Here is a 21,999-nt window from a genome sequence, read left to right on the forward strand (position 1 = left end):
TAGAACCCACATCCTCTGACTCCCAAGCCCGTACTCTTACCACTAAGCCACGCTTCTGCATTTTAGAGTAGGGGCCATCCGCTTGCAGACCTATCCATTTTAATCTTGCTTCTCTAGTTAGAGCGGGAATTCCAAAGTCCGATTCCCGACCCTCAGATTTGGAGACGACTTTCAAACGCAGAAGCCCCTAAGTGGATGCTAACTAGAGATCCACAACTTACCAAAGCAGCAACGTACACTTTGTAGACGGGGTCGGCACAGACCATGGACAGAACACTGCAGCACGATTCCACAACGACGTCTCCTGAGATACCGGACTGAGATGACCCACTAGCTCCTCCGGCACTTGTGCTGCTGCCAGAATTTCCAGTGCTTTCGCCATTAGCCAACAACAGGGCCCCGCTGACATCGTGGGATAGACGTCTGAGTGCCATCTCGCGGATATTCCAGTTTCGAGAAAATAAGCAGCCAACCAGCTCCATCCCAAATACCTAGGCAGAATAAATGCGATGCATCAGAGTGATGATGATGATAATGATGATGGCATTTGTTACGCGCTTATTATGTGCCAAGCACTGTTCTAAGTACTGAGGTTGCTACAAGGTAATCAGGTTGGGCATAATCCTTGTCCCATATGGGGCTCATGGTCTTAATCCCCATTTAACAGATGAGGTAACTGAGGCACAGAGAAGTGAAGTGACTTACTCAAGGTCACACAGCAAACAGGTGGCAGAGCTGGGATTAGAGCCCATGTCCTCTGACTCCCAAGCCTGTGCTCTTCCCACTAAGCCATGCTGCTTCCCAGTGATTGTAAACTCTTTTTATTTAAGTGCTTTTCGCCTCAGGCACGAAAATCAAATTCACTCAAAATCATTCATTCTGACCTTAGCAACAAAGTAAGAGGCATTTTTCCATTCCTTTGCTATTAATACATACAAAGATATATCATCATAATGCATTTCTAAGACAGGAGAGGAATGAGGATTCTAACCTTTAAAGTTTACAGTCTCTAGATTGTAACCTCGTTGAGGGCAGGGAAAGTGCCCGTTTATTGTTGTGCTATACTCTCCCGAGCACTTAGCACTACGCTCTACAGCACTTAGTTCTGTGCTCTGCACACAGTAAGCATTCAGTAACTGCAACTAAATGAATAATCTGAAAATGAACTAAAACTGAAGATGATTTGAGGATACAGGCAGTGATCCTAAGTAAAATGACTCCTTAGGTTCAGTGGGTCAACGAAAAACGAGTGGAAACCAACAAGAGATCCCATCCTAACACCTTCTGCGTTTAAAACCTTGAGTGAGTCTGGAAGTGAAGCTCTTCTCCAAATGGAGACTCCTTCAGATCCAGACTGATGGTGCGGAAAGGCGGGATGGGAAGCCTCCCAGTCATCTTTGTGTTGTGGCCAAATAGATCTCCACCTCCTGCACAGTTAATTTCCATCAACCTTCCCTCCAGATTTACAGAAATAACTTAATTATATAGTTTTGAAGAGCAGTGTGACCTAGTGGAAAAAGCCCAGGCCTGGGAGCCAGAGACCTGAGTTCTACATCCCAGCTCCTCCACTTGTCTGTGTGCCTTGAGGCAAGTCACTTAACTTGCCTCAGTTATCTCTTCTGCAAAATGAGAATTAAATCCTTTTGCTTTCATCATACACAGGGACTGAGTCCCACCTGATTATCTCGTATCTACCCTGGAGCTTAGTACAGTTCCAGGCACATAGTAAGAACTTAACAAGTACCATGTAAAAAAATAAAAAGGCGATGAAAGAAAACCAAGGAAATATCCCTTTCCTTGTCATCACTTGATAGATCCACTGAAATGAGACAATCATGAGGAGGCAGAAACTTAATTCTTTACACCTTTGAGTTAACCAAAATAACTGAACAATGCTCAGACAACCAGGTAAAAAATGGCTCCTGGAATGGGAAGCGAGAATAGAACAGAAAGGAAACGGAGGAACAGAGTGGGATTCATTCAAGTCCAAAGAGCCTGATTACGGAAACGGAGGAACAGAGTAGGATTCATTCAAGTCCAAAGAGCTTGATTACACATTCATCCTTGGCCTCTTAAGAAATTGGCAGATGCTATTTTAAAGCCACTTGCATTATCACTGAAAATGCACAGGGGTTGGGAGTTCAGGAGACGTTTCAGAAGAAAGAGCAAGGCAAAAGTACAACCCAAGTAGTTACAGTCTGGTCAGTTCAGTTTCAAAACCTGGGATTCGTAGAAGGAATCGGAACAAAAACATACACATACAGTTTTATATAAAAATATATAATAAAAATACAAGTACAATCATCTCAAGTCAATTATATGACATATTATAAAGATGCATATAAATAAATACGTTAAATCAGCACTATCCAAATGCTGCTCAAGAAAATCTTTGAAGAGGCGGCTCGGGTTACCTGAATCCATGGCTCAGCTAAATCTTTGTAAGCAGGAGGGATCTGCTGAACTCCGTAATGAGTAAGGTTAAAATTACTATCTTGGCTCCTTCTTGGTGATGCAGCCAGGGGCTGCTGCTGCTGTTGCAGTGTTTGCTGCTGAACAGTCCGGAGGACAGACGGAGAATCCACGGGGCTAGGTAGTTCGTGGCTGAAAGGAAAACGGGAGGCTGCTTTTTAAAGGAAACAAAACACACTTCATTTTAAGGCATCCATAGTTGATACTACACAGCCAGAAGCCATTAACCTGGCGTCTTTACCTATAAAAATCATGGGATCTCCACTTAGACCGACAAAGAGGGCAGATCAGAGGTTCTCTATTTCTTCTACATTCTTCGGCCCCTGTAAGATAATACAAATACAGCATGTAGCAAAAGCAGACTTCAAACACACAAGAGAAGGACACTTAGAGGTGCATTGTGGGGCACCACTGACCAGCATTAACGCTCGGGCCGTGAGTTTTAGTTATGTCCAGAGTCCACCCGAAAATATAAGCCCAGGAACGGGAGGTTCTGTTTTGCTTTCTCCACATTCAGGAGCGATTTGGATATGGGTGGGTGGGACGGGGTGGGGGGGAGGGAATGTGGCTTAAATTGCCATGCTCGTTGGAGCAACTTGCCAAAAATTTAACTTCTAGACCTTAAATTGAGAGTTTGTTTTCCTTGGTATCTGCTTTTGATTTTAAATACTACACTAAGAACCGAAGACTGAGTAATACTACTGGGTCAGATGAATGGTTCACCTAGCCTAGGATTCTGTTTCCAACAGAATCGTTGTCATAGGCTGCCTGGGGGGGAAAGAGAATGGAAGCTCTTCTGACCATCCAGCAGCTCAGTTAGAGATGGACTAACATTCCTAACTTTGCCCCTGCAGCTTTAACTCTCCCCCCCCCACCCCCACCGTAACTTTGGATTGTTGAATGTCTGCTCATGAATTTATCCAAACCTCTCTCTCCAACTTTCAGACTGAGAGTAGGCCCAGCATTCCACTGTTTAGTATCTCTTGGGATGGGAGTAAATGCTTGCTTTTGTTTAACTGAAACTACCACCTTCAAACTTCAGTGTGTGACTCAAACTCCAGTACTGTGGTCCTGGCTCTGAACATGATTTTTGTGGACTCCAATTACTGAAAAGGCCTAATTCTTTCTCCATCAGTCGTATTTATTGAGTGCTTACTGTTTGGAGAGCACTGTACTAAGCGCTTGGGGAAGTACAACACACAGAAGATGCAGACCTCTGCTCATAAGGAGGCTACAGTCTGCCTGACAGGGAAGCTCCTCAAACCACTTTGCAGAAGTGGTTGCCTTCTTTGTACCTTCTCCACCCCCTACTCTGTCCTTCCTAAAACGCAGTAGCCAGAATTGCATGTAATACTCCAGGTTTGGGGATGCCCTGGGTAAAAAGTGGCACGACTCTGCCAATTGTTTAGTTTTGTGACCCATTCCCGATGATACCCAACATTTGGTTAAACATGGCACTGTGGGGAGAGCCCGGGCCTGGGAGTCAGAATATCATGGGTTCTAATCCCAGCTCTGCCACTTGTCTGCTGGGTGACCTTGAGCAAGTCATTTCACTTCTCTGGGCCTCAGTCTCCTCATCTGTAAAATGGAGATTGAGACTGTGAGCCCCACATGGGACATGGTCTGTGTTCAACCCGATTTGCTTGTTTCCAGCACAACACTAACTACAAGGCTTGGTAAGCACTTTACAAATACTGTAATATTTTTTTTTTTGGTGGGGGGGGCTACTGCTGCATATTGAGCTAATACTTCTAAGACAATCAACAACGACTTCAAAATCTCTTGCTGAATTTTGACACAGCACTAAACCCATAATCACGGAGCAGTAATCTCTATTTATTTTTTATGGTATTTCTCAAGCACTTACTATGTGCCAGGCACTGGGGTAGATACAAGATCATCAGGTTGGACACAATCCATGTCCCACATGGGACTCACAATATCAATCCCCACTTTGCAGAAGTGAAGTGACTTGCCCAAGGTCACAGAGCATGTAAGTGGCAGAACTGGGATTAGAAATCAGGTCCTCTGACTCCCAGACCCGTGCTCTATCCAGTAGGCCACGGTGCTTCCCAAGGACTTAAGTGCTGAGCACTAGAGTAGAGACATTCAGGACTCACTGTCTCAGAACAGGGAGAGCAGGTCAATTCTCCTATTTTACATATGAGGAACTGAGGGTCAGAAAGGCCATAATGCCTCACTTTAAATATCTGTTTCCCCCTCAATTTAAGCACGATGCTGTATACTGATCATAGAAATTTATTTTAAGACTTTAACTATGCTTTAGTTTTTATTATCCCTATTAGCATTTAATTTATAAGGCTGCTTTAAAATATCAAATTTTAAGATTTTTATTTTCAAGGAAAACTAAACTGGACGATAAATCCTTCACTGTAGGAACTGTGATGCATACAGAGGTTGGATGAGTATACTTTAGAAACTAAGAAATTGAGGTGGCGAATGGAATCTCCCTTATTAGCTGAAGTGGTTCTCTGATTAGTAATCCTGTTTGTTATTTCTAGGGACTTGGGTTTCAGAGTGTACCAACTCTACTACATTATACTCTCCCAAGCGCTTGAGTACAGTCTACTGCATACAGTAAGCACTCAATAAGACTGACTGATTACTAAAATTGAAATGAGGAAGAGACAGTCAGATTTATGCTTTAGTCAACTGGGCTCCAAGGGAGTTAGAAGCAGCAAACACTGCTGTTTTTACCACCTGGCTATTCTCTGGGACCTAGTTTGTTTCCCTGACCGGGGAAAATTAGCCTTGATAAAGGGACTGGTCAGCCACCTAGAAGGCATTTACAAACGTTTTCAATGTTGCATTCAATTGCTTGGTTAGGGGGTAGGGATTACAGTCTGAATCCACCCCTGCTTAAGAGAGAAAATGGACGGAAAGCAATAGATTCATCACTTCCACAAATGAAACAGAAACTTACAAATTGACATGCAGTGGTGGTGTAACTTGTTCCTACAGCCATCTTCACATACTGTAAGGCTCTCTTCATCGAGCATGCCCAACAGGCAGATAGGACACATCTGTTCCTCTTCATCCTTCATACTATAAGCAAAAAAGGCAGACACATGTCATATCCATCAATTGATCGTCTTTACAGAGTGCCTACTATGTGCAGGGCACTGCGCTTAAGTGCTTGAGAGAGTGCAACACAACAAGAAGAACACATTCCCTGCTGGAGCTTACAGACTAGAGGAACGCTACACTGTTTATTTCAATATAAGGAGTCTAATGGAAAAAGCTTGCAATAATGATTTTATTCTCAAATCTGAAATTTCAATTAACTGTAGTTTGTAGCTGCCGCTCAAAAATGGCCAATATATTTTCCCCTCTTTTTTAAATGGAGACTGAATTGTAGGCAAAATTTAAATAACCTTTTCTTTTACAAGATGTAGACACATCTAAGTTATGACTTAAGGCCATTGCATTTTATAAAAATTCGTCAGATATTTTTCGAACAAATAAACATAACGACCTTTCAAAATATTTTTTAAAAGTCCACCATTTTGCCAGTGAATCCCATGACAGCCTTTGGCACTTTAACATGTGTTTTCATTACCAAATTTGTAGAAGACAATGGAAGAATAGGGGAACATAGTGAGTTGGGAGTTGCTTAGAACAAAGAGGCTTGCCAAAAAGTGATTTCAAGCAGATGTGTAGAAATCCTGTTATCAGTCTTTATTAGCATTTCAAAGGGAATCAATGGCACACATTTCAAATTCACTATTTACTAGAAACTGGTTTTAGGCACAGTAATAGGTTTCTTTATTGAGCTAATGACAATTGATAAGAGTCAGAAAAACAAATAGTTCATGCTTTATAATGCTAAAACTCCTTTCCCCAACCTCTTCTAACCCCATGAAGACAATTTTTGACCTGATTTTTTGTAGGAATCCAAATTACCTATGTTGAAGGAGAAATGCATGCTTAATCAGGCTTTTCTACCAGGTCGTTTCATTTATATATGTCTTTTGGCCAAACCAGCAAAAAGAAAAAAAATTTGGAGAGAACTCTTATAAAATAGCCCAGTCCTCAACACTGCCACACACCACAGCAAATAATGTTTAAAGAGGGGGAGTAGTATTTTAGTTTTGTTAGTGAATGAGAAAATGTGCTAATAACCTGATACGTTTTTTTCAGTATTTACCCTCTAGGCTTTAATTCCAAGTTTAACTTTTCATTAGGCTCAGAAGACTGTGATCAAATAATTTTTGTGTTTCTAATATGTGTGTAACTTTTAGGAAGTCTAATTTTCTGAAGAACGTTCTGAATGAATCTGGGTTAAAACTCTTTGCAAAGTATATAACTATAAATAGGGTTTTTTGTGTAATAATGCTAGACACACAAGCTGGCGCAGTGGAAAGAGCACGGGCTTTGGAGTCAGGGCTCATGAGTTCGAATCCCAGCTCTGCCACTTGTCAGCTGTGTGACTGTGGGCAAGTCACTTCACTTCTCTGGGCCTCAGTTCCCTCATCTGTAAAGTGGGCATTAAGACCGTGAGCCCCACGTGGGACAACCTGATTCCCCTGTGTTTACCCCAGCGCTTAGAACAGTGCTCTGCACATAGTAAGCGCTTAACAAATACCAACATTATTATTATTATTTTCGTAAAATTAATGTTCACCAGTGACAGGGAATTTAGCAGCTGAAATCTAGGAATCGGCACAATTTTATCAGTGGAGAAACTATGAAGTGTAAAGTGAGACTACTATTCTACAGCGGAACTTTTCAAAAGAAACAAAACAGAATAATTAACTTATTTAAAAAGCTGAGGCAAATGCCTTACATTCACCAATTCAAATGGAAGATTCCACTTATTTACTAAAGGAATTATTGAATTCCTACTCTGTACAGAACTCACAGTTCACTCATTAACATGTATAGAGTACCTAATTCAGTGTACTGAGATGCTTAGGAGCTTACAATGAGTGTAAGACATGCTATCTGACCAATTATAGGAGGAGAAATCCCCATGAAACTACTCCCTGACCTCTTACATCAGTCTGTGGAGGTATGTGTTAAAATACCTACCTTTATGGAATAGTCTTATACAATCTGACTAGCAACTCAAAACTGTTTTAATGAAATGGTTTTATTTTTACATTTTATTCTCTTCCTGGGAATATCTGTGTCAAACCAGTGGCATATCAAGAACACACATGAGAGTGATTTTTATTCTGAATTTTAGGGGAAAAAAAGAACTGTGGACAATTTGTGCTGTCATGAGATCTTGCCAAATGGCCAATTCCTAATACTACAGTTCTTTTAAAAAGAAAATCACCACAACCTACTTGAGACTAATGTTTTATTATGGGCACACCAATAAAACCCTACAAGCCTCCCCCAAAACTGATGTCTTTAAAGTAAGACGCTTTAAAACATCTAAACCTCTTAAAGTAGAAAATAGCCAAAGAATATTGCTTTTGATTGCTTAAAATAAAAAGTACTAACCTGTTTTCTGAACTAGATGTAGAAGTACTAGATGATGACAATGTATGAGAATTTGACATGCGTGAGACAAACTTCTGGATGGTGTTACGAGATGGAGCTTTGATCCTTGAGCTACGCCTACTGTGATATTTCTGGAACAAACTCTCAACCTGACATCGGAAAAAGACAGTAACAATGGCATTTATGCTATCATCTTACACGTGAAGGTGTCCTAGAGGTTGAAATACTGTTAATAAAATGTAACCTACAATTTTCCCCTACTTTTAAAGAGGCTGGATGACTAGGGGCTCCAGAAATAAGTTAACAAGGGAATACACAGGATGAAGCTATAGGCAAGTCAAGTTATTGCTAAAAACTGTAATCTAGAGGGTTTTTTGGAAGTTCCTTGCACAACCTACCAGTGAAATTATTAGTCAATGAACTCTGAGTGAACTCTGCTACTAAATTACACATACTTTACTTTTTAAATAATTTTCTGTCTGAGGGTTCCCAAGGAGACAGGAGGAATGGGGAAGAGTCAAGGCAGTGAAGGCCTTGGGAAGGAGAGACAGAGAGCTGTAGATTTGTCTCTGATCTCTCTGCAATTAAGCAGAATCCCTATGGGGAACTGAGGAGAACTCACCTCCTTCCAGTCTCCACATGGCTCTCTTTCCTACTCCGTGGTAGACAACAGCTTCACAATCTTAATCAGCCTTCCCACCCTACCGCTTAGCATTCCCACCCAACTGCTTAGTACAGTGCTCTGCACACAGTAAGTGCTCAATAAATACCACTGATTGACTGATTGTGGCTTATGGGTAGGAATGTGGGGAGTGACAGAGGTCCCCGATAACCCAGAGGATATCCTAGCTGCGTTTAGTTGATGTTCCTTAAAACTACTCAGGCAATTGCTCGAGATATTTTGGGATGAATTTTCGGCTTTCAGCCAAAGTACAAATTTTTAAGAATGGCTAACTAAGGCAATTAGGAAACATGTAAAAAAAAAAAATACCTCGAAGTTCTTTAAGCTCTTTCTCCACAGCATTGGATCTGAAGGTTCGAGTTGGAACACCCGGAGCATGACAAACAGTAGGTGAATACAAAATGTTCCGCGGGCACAGCTGCAAGTCTACACAGAAAAATAAGACTGATAAGCCTAACTTTTCAGAGGCTGAATAACTGCAGTATCAGATATTGCACTTTTCATTTCAGCATCAAGAGAATTTACCGAATGCAGAGGCTTAAACTAGGCACTTGGAATAAAAGGTGATACCCCTTGCCCTCGAGGACTACAATCTAATGGGTTTACAAAAGTAACACATTAACATTTTCTTTATAATATTTTAATCATTTGCATGCATTTTTCATCACTTCAAGCACATGCGCCCGCCCCCTCAATCTGCTATGGTAATAATAATAATGGTATTTGTTAAGTGCTATGTGCCAAGCACTGTTCTAAGCAATGGAGTAGATACCAATTAATCAGTAGAAACAGGTAATACAAGTTAATTCAAGTTCCTAGTGCTGTTTTGGATAGTATACCTTTCAAAAGTAAAGTTCTCTACAAACAGAAAGTGTTGGTCAAAGCCAGCAGGATCAAAGCAGAACTGAGCAAGAGGCTCACATACATATTCACATCATAAGAATAAATGAATTATTAGTTAAGAAAATACAATGGATGGACTGACTGGGTGACTCTCTTCCCCCTTCAAAGCCCTAATGAGAGCTCGACTCCTTCAGGAGGCCTTCCCATACTGAACCCCCCTTTCCCTCTGCTCCCTCCCCCATCCTCTTTTCTTCCCCCTTCTCCTCAGCACTGTGTTCATTTGTATATATTATTTATCACCCTATTTATTTAATGAGGTGTACATCTCCTTGATTCTATTTATCTTGATGATGTTGTCTTCTTTTTGCTTTGCTGTCTGTCTCACGACGGTGAGCCCATCATGGGGCAGGGACTGTCTCTATCTGTTGCTGAATTGTACATTCCAAGCACTTAGTACAGTGCTCTGCACATAGCGCTCAATAAATACTATTGAGTGAATGACTGAATGAAGACATACAACATGGTGAAAACCTGAAGAGTCCAGCATTTAGTACAGTGCCTGGCAAACAGTAAGCATTGAAATACCATCCTCATCATCAGTGAAGGCATAGAGAGCCACTAAAATCAATTGTATTTATTAAATGCTTACTGTGCGCAGGGCATTGCACTATACACTTGGGAGACCACAATATAACAGACACATTCCCTGTCCATGAGTTTAGTCTAGAGGGGGAGACAGAGATTAATATAAATACATTATGGATCTGTACATATGTGCTGTGGGGCTGTGGTGGTGAATAAAGGGAGTGGGAAAAGAGAAAACAAGGGCTTAATCATGGAAGGCCTCTTGGAAGAGAGTGCCTTCAATAAGATTTTGAAGGAGGAGAGTAATTGTCTGTTGGATATGAAAAAGTAGGTCAATTCCAGGCCAGAGGCAGGATGTGGGCAAGCGGCCGGTGGTGAGATAGATGTAATCAAGGTACAGTGATTAGGTTGGCATTAGAGGAGCCAAGTGTGTGGGCTGGGTGGTAGTGAGGTGAAATAGGAGGGGGCAAGGTGATTAAGCGATTTAAGAGAGACTGAAAGCCGGGCGAACTTGAGACTGTAAATTTGTTGTGGGCAGGGAATGTGTTTTTATTGCTATTATACTCTCCCAAGTGCTTAGTACAGTGCTTTGCACATAGTAAACGCTCAATACACTCAAAAGAATGAAGAGTCAAAACTATCTAGCATATGTGCACATTCACATTACAGGCCTACTCATAAAAACAAAGTCAACCAACCAACTGTTAAGAAACCTGAAGATCTTAGTGAAATTCTATGAAATTCTATGGACACATTTGCTTAGCAGTTGCCAAAGCCCTGGTTTAATGATGATGTCCTAGAACTGGGAGTCTAATACCACTTCTACTACTTGCCAGATGTGTGACCTTAAGGAAGTCACTTAAATGCTTTGGGCCTCAGTTTTCTCACCTGTAAAATGGGAACTAAATACCTGCTCTCCCTTCCCCTTACTCTTGGAGCCCCATATCGGGTAGGGACTGTCTCTCATCTGACTGTACGGTATCTCCCCCCAGACCTTAGCACAGTGTTAGGCACACAGTAAATACTTAAATACCACAATTATGCTGAATTTTTTTTATGGTCTATAAAACATTCCAGAGATCTTAGTATTGCACCCTGCTTCTCTTCTGAATTAGTTATACTGCAAATATTCTAACTGTGGGGATTCTGTCTTAGTTCAGAGCGTTACTGGATTAAGGTAGTGCAGAGTAGCTTGTCTTCTTCGGAAGACCATTCAGGGGAATTGTGGCTAAAATCCTGCCAGCAACGGAAAGCATTAGTGAACCAGGGAGTTTTCAATTAGCCCTCACATTTTCCTACTTGAAGAGGGTGATTACAGCATCTCTGAAAGCCCTGTGGCGTTCCTTTTGGCTTCCATAAATTGAGGGTGAGAAGCTGGGTGGTCTAGTGGAAAGACAACCGGCCCTGGAACCCAGAGGACCTGGGTTCTAATTCCAGCTCCACCACTTGTCTTTTGTGTGACCTTGGGAAAGCCACTTAACTTCTCTGGGCCTCAATTCCCTAATCTGTAAAATGAGGATTCAATACCTGTTCTCCCTCCTACTTGGACTATGAGCCTCATGAGGGACTGATTTCCTTGTATCTATCCCAGTGCTTACTACAGTGGTTGATAAGTAGTGATTAAATACCACAATTATAATCATTATGCTAATGTTTGAAGATCAGATCTTCTCCTTCCTTGAAGACTTCAGGAATAACATCAGATCCAGTTCCTTGACACTGTTAAGATTCTGAAGAAGTAACTTCCTTAAATGTTGGAGTTAAAGTCACACCATCCCGTTTTGGTCAATTTTTGATGTTTCAGAAAGGCACTGTTAGAAAATCAGAGTAGTGTTCTTGTCGCTCTGTGATGAAGGTAGTTCCATCTGTGGTTTTCGGCACTGCTGAAATAGTGTTGATAGAGTTACAGAGCTTCTTCACTGATGAATAAACATCCTCAATCAGGAGTCTCGCACATCTGGATCTCTTCGGCCTTGCCAGCCCATCGCCAGTCACACCATTTTTTTTTAGCTTGAGATACAGATCCTCTTGTAGATTTCCGTAGGTGTCCATTTCATTACAAATGAGAAGAGCCAAGAGGTGTTGATGTAGTCTCTTGCTTTGCTGCAAGTAGGCTTTTAATCTCATTTTCAACAACGCAGTCTTGGGGAAGGCCCCCTTTCCATACCATCAGAAAGTACTGGTGGCTTTCTGGTAGACAGAGTTTTAGAAAAGCCCCTGTCCAGTGACCCGATGCCTCTCTCTAAATCAGTAGCACCTGGCTACCATCATTATCCCAGATGTCCTAACAATGACAAATAGCACAGAGAAAGAAGAAACATTTTTCTGAGGCTCTACCCAGATCGGCTACACTGATCCTCCTGGGAGACGGCAATGCAATGGTGGGTAGTGTTGCCAAAATAGGGAAAAGTGTCATCGGGCTTCATGGGGCTGGAAGACTAAATAGCAATACTCTAGGAGTGGGCTGAAAGCCAACAGTTAGTTAGTTATAACCCCTAGCACTATCTTCTGCCTCTCAACTATACCATCAGCTGAAGGTGGGGCTTGAAAGATGTCCAGTTCACTGTAGCCATGTGAGGTGCTGGTCAAACTCCCAACTTGAGCAACCAATATAATCTCCTGAGGAATAAGGTCACCTATAAGGTGAACTACATCTTGGCAGCAATAATGGATAAAGGACAGTTACATAATAGATCATCAAGGTCTGGATCAGAAGATACCGAGACCTTGGTTAAAAGTTGAAATCGATTCACTTGTGCGTGACATGAAACTGTTCTGGCAAAAACAAACATACCATTAGTATTTATGATGAATAATGAATATTTATCATGGGCCACCATTTAAAGGCACTAAATTTAGTAAACGTATTGAAAACTGGCTTCCTGTATGTCCCTGTCGACTCAAGCTGTTCTCAATCTAATGGGCGATCAGGAAATGGGGTCAAAATAATTAAAAAATATTTTCAGACACTCAGGGGATGACCCAATTCCTCATTATTAAAGTATCAACTATGCCTGTGGCAATGGGATGGTCCCCAGTGGAGTTATTATTTGGAAATAAAACTAATGAGGTAGAGATAGGATGGCAAGAAAACAAAAAGAACAGCTGTGGTATCATAATCACACACATACACACAAACATACATTTATGGGTGAATGAGTTACCAGTTTAGTAAAACTTGCAGCGACTAGACTGATGGTGAATGAAGAATCACAAGATGAACACAATGAGAAAACACGTTAATACTAGAAATCCTAAAAAAGCGTTCTACGCACAATTCCTAAACAAGAAATTAAAATTTAACATTAAAGAGAGGCAATAAACCTGGAGAGAAGAATCTTTCGAATCCCCCTTGAGCCAGTTCCAAATATTAAGCCTAAGATACAGGCTCTACCTACCTGAGGTCCGATAAACACCCTGTATTTATTGTCAGGGCTGTCTCCTCCAATCAGAAAAGAGTTGGGTCCAATCTGCTGCAACAAGTACAACCTAGCCCGCATAACTTTGTTGACCCTGCGATTTGTTTCCTCAGGGCTATATGGGGAGAAGCCATCTGGAGAGGGAGCTCTTCGAGGAGGTGTGATTCGCCCGCTCTGAAACTTTAAAACATGGTTTCTGTTAAGGAACAGTTTCTTAATTTTCAATAAAGAGCTTTCTGACACAAAGGCAGAATGCAGATAGATATGTTTGATTTCTCAAAACCAAGAGATGGTGAATATACTAAAAGGGCATTTGGAAAAACAAAGTTGGGATCAGTTTTTATCAAATGAGTTTTCATTTGAAACCAGAATATATTCCTTCTGAAAAAAGAAAACCTCCCAAAACATTTTACCCAGTAGGAGCTCTATGATGGAGATGAGCTTAAATTGTAGCAGCAGAAAATCCTAGGTCAGGAGTCAAAACTCCCCACTTCCCCAGCCGATAGATCAGAAAGGGGCATTCCAGGTTACTGTGCCTGGCATTCCAAAGTCAGAGTTTGATTACTTCTGCTCTAGCCTCTGCCCTGGAGTCCTATGCTTATTTCTCCTGGTACTTGTACAGAGATTTCTGTCTCTTAGGCTGTTCCCTTTCTGCCTCTTCTATTTACTGGATTGATGGGACAACAGAGACGATAAGGGATTGTGGAGCAGCTGACTGGAACTGGAGACAAGCAATCAAGACAGAGGGATGGAAAGGCAAACGGTGTGGGATTCCAGAATGGCAAACCACTGAGAGGCCTAGCACACAGAATGCCCGCTTTGACTGGGTTTCCCTTACCTTTCCCACTCAGACTAACAAGTCAGGGAAAAACAGTCAAAAGTTGTCTTAAAAACTATGGTTGCATGGCTGGATTACACCAGAGTACACTATCTTTATGGATAGAAGCGATTCTCTTGATTTCTATGAATCTTTCCCCAAAGACGAGCTTTTGGCAGAAAAAAAATCCCCAAATAAATATGTATATTAACAGCTCTCTCCCCCTCTAGACTGTAAACTCATTGTGCACAGGGACTATGCCTACCAACTCTGTTATACTGCACTCTCCCAAACCTTAATAAATTGCTCTGCACACAAGTGCTCAATATATACAACTGATCGATTGACCACATTTAAAAACCCAAAACCCACCCCACCACATGCTCATTGTCTATGGACTTGGAAATAATTACAAGTCCCACTTGCATCCTACTCCTCCTCCCAAAGAGCCCCACTCTCATGTTTCCTGCTTACATTCCCTTTTTTCTGAAAATGGGTGGGTGATTCTAATTCAACCACCTGCCGAGGTTGGGGGTGATAGCAAGAGGGCCAAAGAGAAACAGAAGAAAACTCAGGGTGCACTAAGAGATTTGGCTGGCCTACCTATGCCACTGCAGGGCAGTCTACAGAAAGCAGTGTGAAACATTCAAGCTCCCATTTATTCCATGTGGGTGCATGGGACATTTTCTTCATTACTTCATAGGTCTTCAGAATACATAATGATTACGGTATTTGTTAAACGCTTACTATGTGCCACGCACTGTATTAAGTGCTGGGGAAGATACAAGGTAATTAGGTTGTCCCACATGGGGCTCACAGTCTTAACCCCCATTTTTACAGATGAGATAATAGGCACAGAAGTTAAGTGGTTTGCCCAAGGTCACACAACAGATAAGTGGCAGAGCCGGGATTAGAAGACTATCAAGCCCGTGCTCTTCCCACTAAGCCACGCTGCTTCTCTCAATATCTTTCCTAACTCATAGCAACAGAAATCAGAGTTCTAGTTTCACTCGCAGACTTGATTTAGTTCTAACATTCTCGACCTCTAAAATGTCATTTTGTTTCTTTGACTATCATCTTCAGCTTTTTAAAAAGGGAGCCAAAAGCAAATGATATAGAATGATCTGATTGAGAATGTTGAACTTACAGGGACGGGAGAGGCTCTTTTTCTTCTGACTCCTGGAGATTCCGATTTAACGGTTCGGGACGGAACCGAAGGCGAGCCACTGGGAGAAGGGCTGCGCCTTCCTTTCGGGGTCGGGGAGGAAGTATTGGCAGGCCCTTCAGTTTGAGATTCCGGTGCTATTTTGTTCATTTCAGACCCATCAGCTTTCACTGGGATTGGTTTCACCACCTGAGTGGAAAAAGCACAGTTTTTATACACTCTCAAAACCAAAGAGACAAGGAATGTAAGTTCATTCATTCATTCAATAGTATTTATTGAGCGCTTACTATGTGCAGAGCACTGTACTAAGCGCTTGGGATGAACAAGTCGGCAACAGATAGAGACAGTCCCTGCCGTTTGACGGGCTTACAGTCTAATCGGGGGAGACGGACAGACAAGAACAATGGCACTAAACAGCGTCAAGGGGAAGAACATCTCGTAAAAACAATGGCAACTAAATAGAATCAAGGCGATGTACAATTCATTAACAAAATAAATAGGGTAACGAAAATATATACAGTTGAGCGGACGGGTACAGTGCTGTGGGGATGGGAAGGGAGAGGTGGAGGAGCAGAGGGAAAAGGGGAAAACGAGGCTTTAGCTGCGGAGAGGTAAAGGGGGGATGGCAGAGGGAGTAGAGGGGGAAGAGGAGCTCAGTCTGGGAAGGCCTCTTGGAGGAGGTGATTTTTAAGTAAGGTTTTGAAGAGGGAAAGAGAATCAGTTTGGCGGAGGTGAGGAGGGAGGGCGTTCCAGGACCGCGGGAGGACGTGACCCAGGGGTCGACGTCGGGATAGGCGAGACCGAGGGACGGCGAGGAGGTGGGTGGCAGAGGAGCGGAGCGTGCGGGGTGGGCGGTAGAAAGAGAGAAGGGAGGAGAGGTAGGGAGGGGCAAGGTGATGGAGAGCCTTGAAGCCTAGAGTGAGGAGTTTTTGTTTGGAGCGGAGGTCGATAGGCAACCACTGGAGTTGTTTAAGAAGGGGAGTGACACGCCCAGATCGTTTCTGCGGGAAGATGAGCCGGGCAGCGGAGTGAAGAATAGACCGGAGCGGGGCGAGAGAGGAGGAAGGGAGGTCAGAGAGAAGGCTGACACAGTAGTCTAGCCGGGATATAACGAGAGCCCGTAATAGTAAGGTAGCCGTTTGGGTGGAGAGGAAAGGGCGGATCTTGGCGATATCGTAGAGGTGAAACCGGCAGGTCTTGGTAACGGATAGGATGTGTGGGGTGAACGAGAGGGACGAGTCAAGGATGACACCGAGATTGCGGGCCTGCGGGACGGGAAGGATGGTCGTGCCATCCACGGTGACGGAGAAGTCTGGGAGCGGACCGGGCTTGGGAGGGAAGATGAGGAGCTCAGTCTTGCTCATGTTGAGTTTTAGGTGGCGGGCAGACATCCAGGTGGAGACGTCCCGGAGGCGGGAGGAGATGCGAGCCTGAAGGGAGGGGGAGAGGACAGGGGCGGAGATGTAGATCTGCGTGTCATCTGCGTAGAGATGGTAGTCAAAGCCGTGAGAGCGAATGAGTTCACCGAGGGAGTGAGTGTAAATGGAGAACAGAAGAGGGCCAAGAACTGACCCTTGAGGAACTCCAACAGTTAAAGGATGGGAGGGGGAGGAGGCTCCGGCGTAGGAGACCGAGAATGATCGGCCAGAGAGGTAAGAGGAGAACCGGGAGAGGACAGAGTCCGTGAAGCCAAGGTGAGATAAGGTACGGAGGAGGAGGGGATGGTCGACAGTGTCAAAGGCAGCAGAGAGGTCAAGGAGGATCAGAATGGAGTAGGAGCCATTGGATTTGGCAAGAAGGAGGTCACGGGTGACCTTAGAGAGAGCAGTCTCGGTAGAGTGGAGGGGACGGAAGCCAGATTGGAGGGGGTCTAGGAGAGAATGGGAGTTAAGGAATTCTAGGCATCGACTGTAGACGACTCGTTCTAAGATTTTGGAAAGGAAGGGTAGTAGGGAGATAGGACGATAACTGGAGGGGGAAGTGGGGTCAAGAGCGGGTTTTTTTAGGATGGGGGAGACGTGGGCGTGTTTGAAGGCAGAGGGGAAGGAGCCCTTGGAGATTGAGTGGTTAAAAATAGAAGTTAAGGAAGGGAGGAGGGCAGGGGCGATGGTTTTAAGAAGGTGAGAGGGAATGGGGTCCGAGGCGCAGGTGGAGGGGGTGGCACTTGCGAGGAGGGAGGAGATCTCCTCTGAGGATACTGCAGGGAAGGATGGGAAAGTAGGGGAGGGGGTTGTTGGGGGGGAGGGGAGAGGCGGAGGGGTGACTTTGGGGAGCTCAGACCTGATCGTGTTGATTTTCGTGAGGAAATAGGTGGCCAGATCATTAGGGGTGAGAGATGGGGGAGGGGGAGGAACAGGGGGCCTAAGGAGAGAGTTAAAGGTGCGGAACAATCGGCGGGGGTGACGGGCATGGGTGTCGATGAGGGAGGAGAAGAAGCTTTGCCTGGCGGAGGAGAGGGCAGAGTTAAGGCAGGAAAGGATAAATTTGAAGTGTGTGAGGTCGGCTTGGTGCTTGGACTTTCGCCAGCGGCGCTCAGCAGCTCGAGCATAGGAGCGTAGGAGGCGGACGGAGGAGGTGATCCAGGGCTGTGGGTTAGTCTTACAAGTTGTAAGTTGAGTCTTACACTATTCATTCATTCACTCAATAGTATTTTTTGAGCATTTACTATGTGCAGAGCACTGTACTAAGCGCTTGGAATGTACAATTCGGCAACAGATAGAGAACAATCCCTGCTCAATGATGGGCTCACGGTCTAAATGGGGGAGACAGACAGCAAAGCAAAACAGGGCAAAAACAAAAACAAGGCAACATCATCAAGATAAATAGAATCAAAGAGATATACACTAAGGGACATGGGAGATCAGTTTCTTTTTTAATTAAACTGAACTGCCTTTAAGTACATGAAAATTTCCTCAGCCAGCTTGGAAATCCAAACTGTTTACAGGCTTCAACAACAATTAGAGAGTTGCTAGAAATAGTTCTAGATTTTACATCTCATGTAGGCTGAAAAATAAATCAGATGCTGTATCAGTAATCTTCTCACACTTAGCCGAGTTATTTCTTTCCAAGTATGCCTGTCCTTCCCGATTTTACCCTTTAGATTCCGAGACTTCTGTGGACTAGGGCCACAATCTGATTCGATATCTTTACATGCTTCCCCAGTGTTCAGTACAGTGATTCTCAGAAAAGAAGCATTCATCAAGTGTCAAGAGGTAAAATAAGACTATTGGACCATTTACTTTTTTATCTTGCATTTTTCAATGTCATGACATTACTCCAAGCTAGGTTATGGGTTTTTAGCATTAAACTTAGTCTGATTTTTACACAATTTTTTTTAAATCGGGGATAAAATTTAAAAGATTAAAATAAAATAATTTGGTTATGCTCTTCAGCAAAAATACACTCAGGTCAAGTTAGAGCACTTGTGTAATGAATTTTCAATGTTTTGATTGTCGAAAGAACTATTCTGTACTTGAATATGTATATTTTTAATCGTGTCATTTTTAAATGTGTGAATTTTTTATTAGACATATTAAATGTGTTTAATTTTATAAAGAGTCTGAAGGGTTTTTTTGCTTGTTTCTTGTTAAGTGCTTACTATATGCCAGGCACTGCACTGACCGCTAGGGCAGATACAAGCTAATTAGGTTGGACACGGTCCATGTCCTACATGAGGCCCATAGTCTTGATCTCCACTTTACAGAAGAGGTAATAGGGACAGAGAAGTGACTTGCTCAGGGTCACACAGTAGGCATGGTGGATCCGGGATTAGAACCCAGGTCCTTCTGACCACCCCCCAGCCTGTGCTCTATTCATTGGGCCATACTGCTCTTCAATGCACTGTGCCCCAGGGTGGTCTCAAGTTAACCCTTGTGTCCAGACTGCTTGGCTAGAGTGTGAAGACAAGAGAACATGGCTGCTGGTAGCTGGGCACAAACCCTCTAGACCTGCCCAAGGGGGCAACTCCACACCACCTTCACCACCCCAGGAAGCGCCCACCCCAGCCCTTCTATGGGTATTATGACTCAATGTACTAACTACCAAACCCCCTTTCCTTTGGCTGAAAACCAGCAAATTCCATGAGGATGCGATCCAGAACATTTCTTTTTCTTCCATTTACCTTCACTGTAGACACTTGCAATGTGTGCTACTTCCTGACAATCTAACCATTCAAATATTCCCTTTCCTTTTGGGGATGGGAAATATTGGTGGGCTCTTCAGTTAGAAATTCCAATGATATTCTGTTCATTTCAGCTTCATCAACTTTCACTGGGGGTGGGGAGAGAATGTTTGATAACGTGCCCCCAAAACAAAAGTAATTTTTGGCATTCTACTAACAAACACATAACATAAACAGATTTTTAACTTACCCCTGTTTGCAGTTAAAAAGAAAGACTTAATTGAAGAATGCTAAGATATATATTATTATGATATGCTGACTACAAATATGATCTTGATGCTTGATGTCAGAGAGAATAGAAAATGAACAATAAATCAAAATTTCTTGTGGGTTTTTTTTAATTAAGCATTTCCTCTTTTACTTATTATAAGATAGCTCTGACAACATTTTAAACAATTTCACATGACCTATATTGTGATTTACATTAGAATATTATAAAGAGATTAATGAGCCAATAGCTCATTTAATAGAAAAGATGTGCCTTTTATGAGAAATGAACAAAAAATTTCAATATAGCTGCCTCAAAACTTTTCATTTGTTACATAAAAGACCATAAAGACCCTATTACTACACCAAAAAATACTAGAAATTTCATAGGTATCTAATTTGAATCTCTGAAGAAAAATCTGTTATGGAACTGTGACAAAAAGGCAATTATAGGCTAAGCACAATAATCTACTTCCCTTCTGGTTAAGCAACTGAGTTAGAATCACTTGGCATGGCAAAATGAACACACACATTTACTTAAGGGAGGCAAAGATACAATAAGGAATGGTTGGGGAGATATTTAATAGTGACTACTCCCCCAAAATCCACAGGCCCAAACATGATTCTCTCACAAAAAGATGCCTGGGAAGCAAAGTTCTGTAGTGTGAATCTGCTCCAACTTTGGAGGAAAAAAACAAAACAACAACAACAAAAAAAAGGTCTTGTACTTGAAAGGGTAAGGAACAGGAGGAATTTTGAAACTTCGCCAAGTTAATTATGAATGGTAACATTAGATGGCAGTGTTGTCATCAGTACAATTATTTTAAGGAAGTAGGAGACTGTCATAGTCTGTAATTTGTCCACTCCATGCTCTTCATTATAAAGAATGCAGATTTCACTTTTTTTGGTTCAAGAATAATTGGTTGCATGAACCACACAAGACATAAGAAAATGAACTTGAGAAGAAATATTTTATGAAGCAGATGTTGTGTATTTCATTTCCCTGAAGGGTACATGAACTGTTCTAATGCTTAAGCGCAAAGACTTTTTTCATTTGCTTACCACGGGGCCCCTCCTACTTCTTCTCTCGAGCCACTCGTGCTTCCAGGCCGGCATACACGTTGCCTTGAGCTTCTCCCTGATCATGCGCTCTTCTGGGCGGTCATCCATTTTCTGCAACCCCCTGAGGGTTTCTTTATTCTCCATGTCACGACTGAAATAAGGAAACACACACAGAGCCATCATAAGTAACTCTGGAAAATAAATCTGAGGTACGAATGTCAAGGTACTAGTGAACGGTGCAACAAACTCTACTAATTACTAAAGACACCATTCCAGTTGCTATGAGGCTAGTCATTAAAGCATGGCTGTGAACAATTTCCTATATGCATGCCTGTCAAATGCCTGGTGCACCAGGTGCTATGCTAGGAAGTACTTAAGATACATCCTGTGTAGGCTGACTATCATTTTTGCTGCAAGTGAAGATATCTGAATACCACCTTAAGATCTGCCCTCTTTCCTGGTGGCTGTGAAAGAAGGGAGGAGGAGGGAGGGAGGAGGGAAGAGATCGTGGTTTTAAGTCCTCTGGTGTTCTGGGAAGTGTGCACTACTGAGCAGACACAGGGCACACTCCAACCCAAATGTGGCAGTCAAAACATTTTTAAAGGGGAAAGCAGCTGGGGCTTGAAGCAAGGGAAGTTGACCAATTACGGCCATGTCAATACATTTTTCTAAAATCGCCCAGGTATCCTATAAAAATCTGTTACTCCTCTGGTCTGATATGGTGCCATCCAGCAGTTGGTTAAAGGCTCAGGTCTCTCCTCCAAGTAATTCCCTATGACACAGCAATTCTAGGACAAAGACACCCATGCCCTGCTCCCACCAAAAAGGAATCCCTCATTAGATTTAAGATTTAGATTTGGCTTTAGAGCACTCAATCACTTTTTCCTTAGCCAGCTGACTTCCTGCTAAAACCCAGAAGGCACACTATGCTCCTTTAATGCCAACTTACTGTACCTGTCTCACCACAGACCCCTTGCTTATTCCTCCCTCTGGCTGGGAACTCCCTCCCTTTTCATATAGGACAGACCATCACTCTCCCCACCCTCAAAGCCTTAGTGAAAGCACATCTCCAAGAGGCCTTCCAGGACTAAGCCC

The 21,999-nt window shown here is 42.8% G+C and overlaps 1 protein-coding gene across 1 annotated transcript in view; it reads right to left on the reverse strand.

Annotated features, from left to right (window-relative positions):
- MAP3K1 (mitogen-activated protein kinase kinase kinase 1) overlaps positions 1-21,052 on the reverse strand; it is a 34,324-nt gene extending 13,272 nt beyond the window's left edge. The window contains exons 1-9 of the mRNA XM_029073717.2: positions 20,905-21,052; positions 15,438-15,644; positions 13,453-13,653; positions 8,936-9,052; positions 7,945-8,093; positions 5,417-5,538; positions 2,714-2,795; positions 2,415-2,604; positions 222-491 (exon numbers count right to left, since the gene is read on the reverse strand). Coding sequence (XP_028929550.2) covers positions 222-491; positions 2,415-2,604; positions 2,714-2,795; positions 5,417-5,538; positions 7,945-8,093; positions 8,936-9,052; positions 13,453-13,653; positions 15,438-15,644; positions 20,905-21,048 — 1,482 coding nt within the window. The 5' untranslated portion in view covers positions 21,049-21,052. The remainder of the gene's footprint in view (positions 1-221; positions 492-2,414; positions 2,605-2,713; positions 2,796-5,416; positions 5,539-7,944; positions 8,094-8,935; positions 9,053-13,452; positions 13,654-15,437; positions 15,645-20,904) is intronic.
- Positions 21,053-21,999: the final 947 nt, after the last annotated feature.

This window comes from Ornithorhynchus anatinus, chromosome 10 (assembly GCF_004115215.2).
Source record: "Ornithorhynchus anatinus isolate Pmale09 chromosome 10, mOrnAna1.pri.v4, whole genome shotgun sequence".
Classification (NCBI taxonomy): Eukaryota; Metazoa; Chordata; class Mammalia; order Monotremata; family Ornithorhynchidae; genus Ornithorhynchus; species Ornithorhynchus anatinus.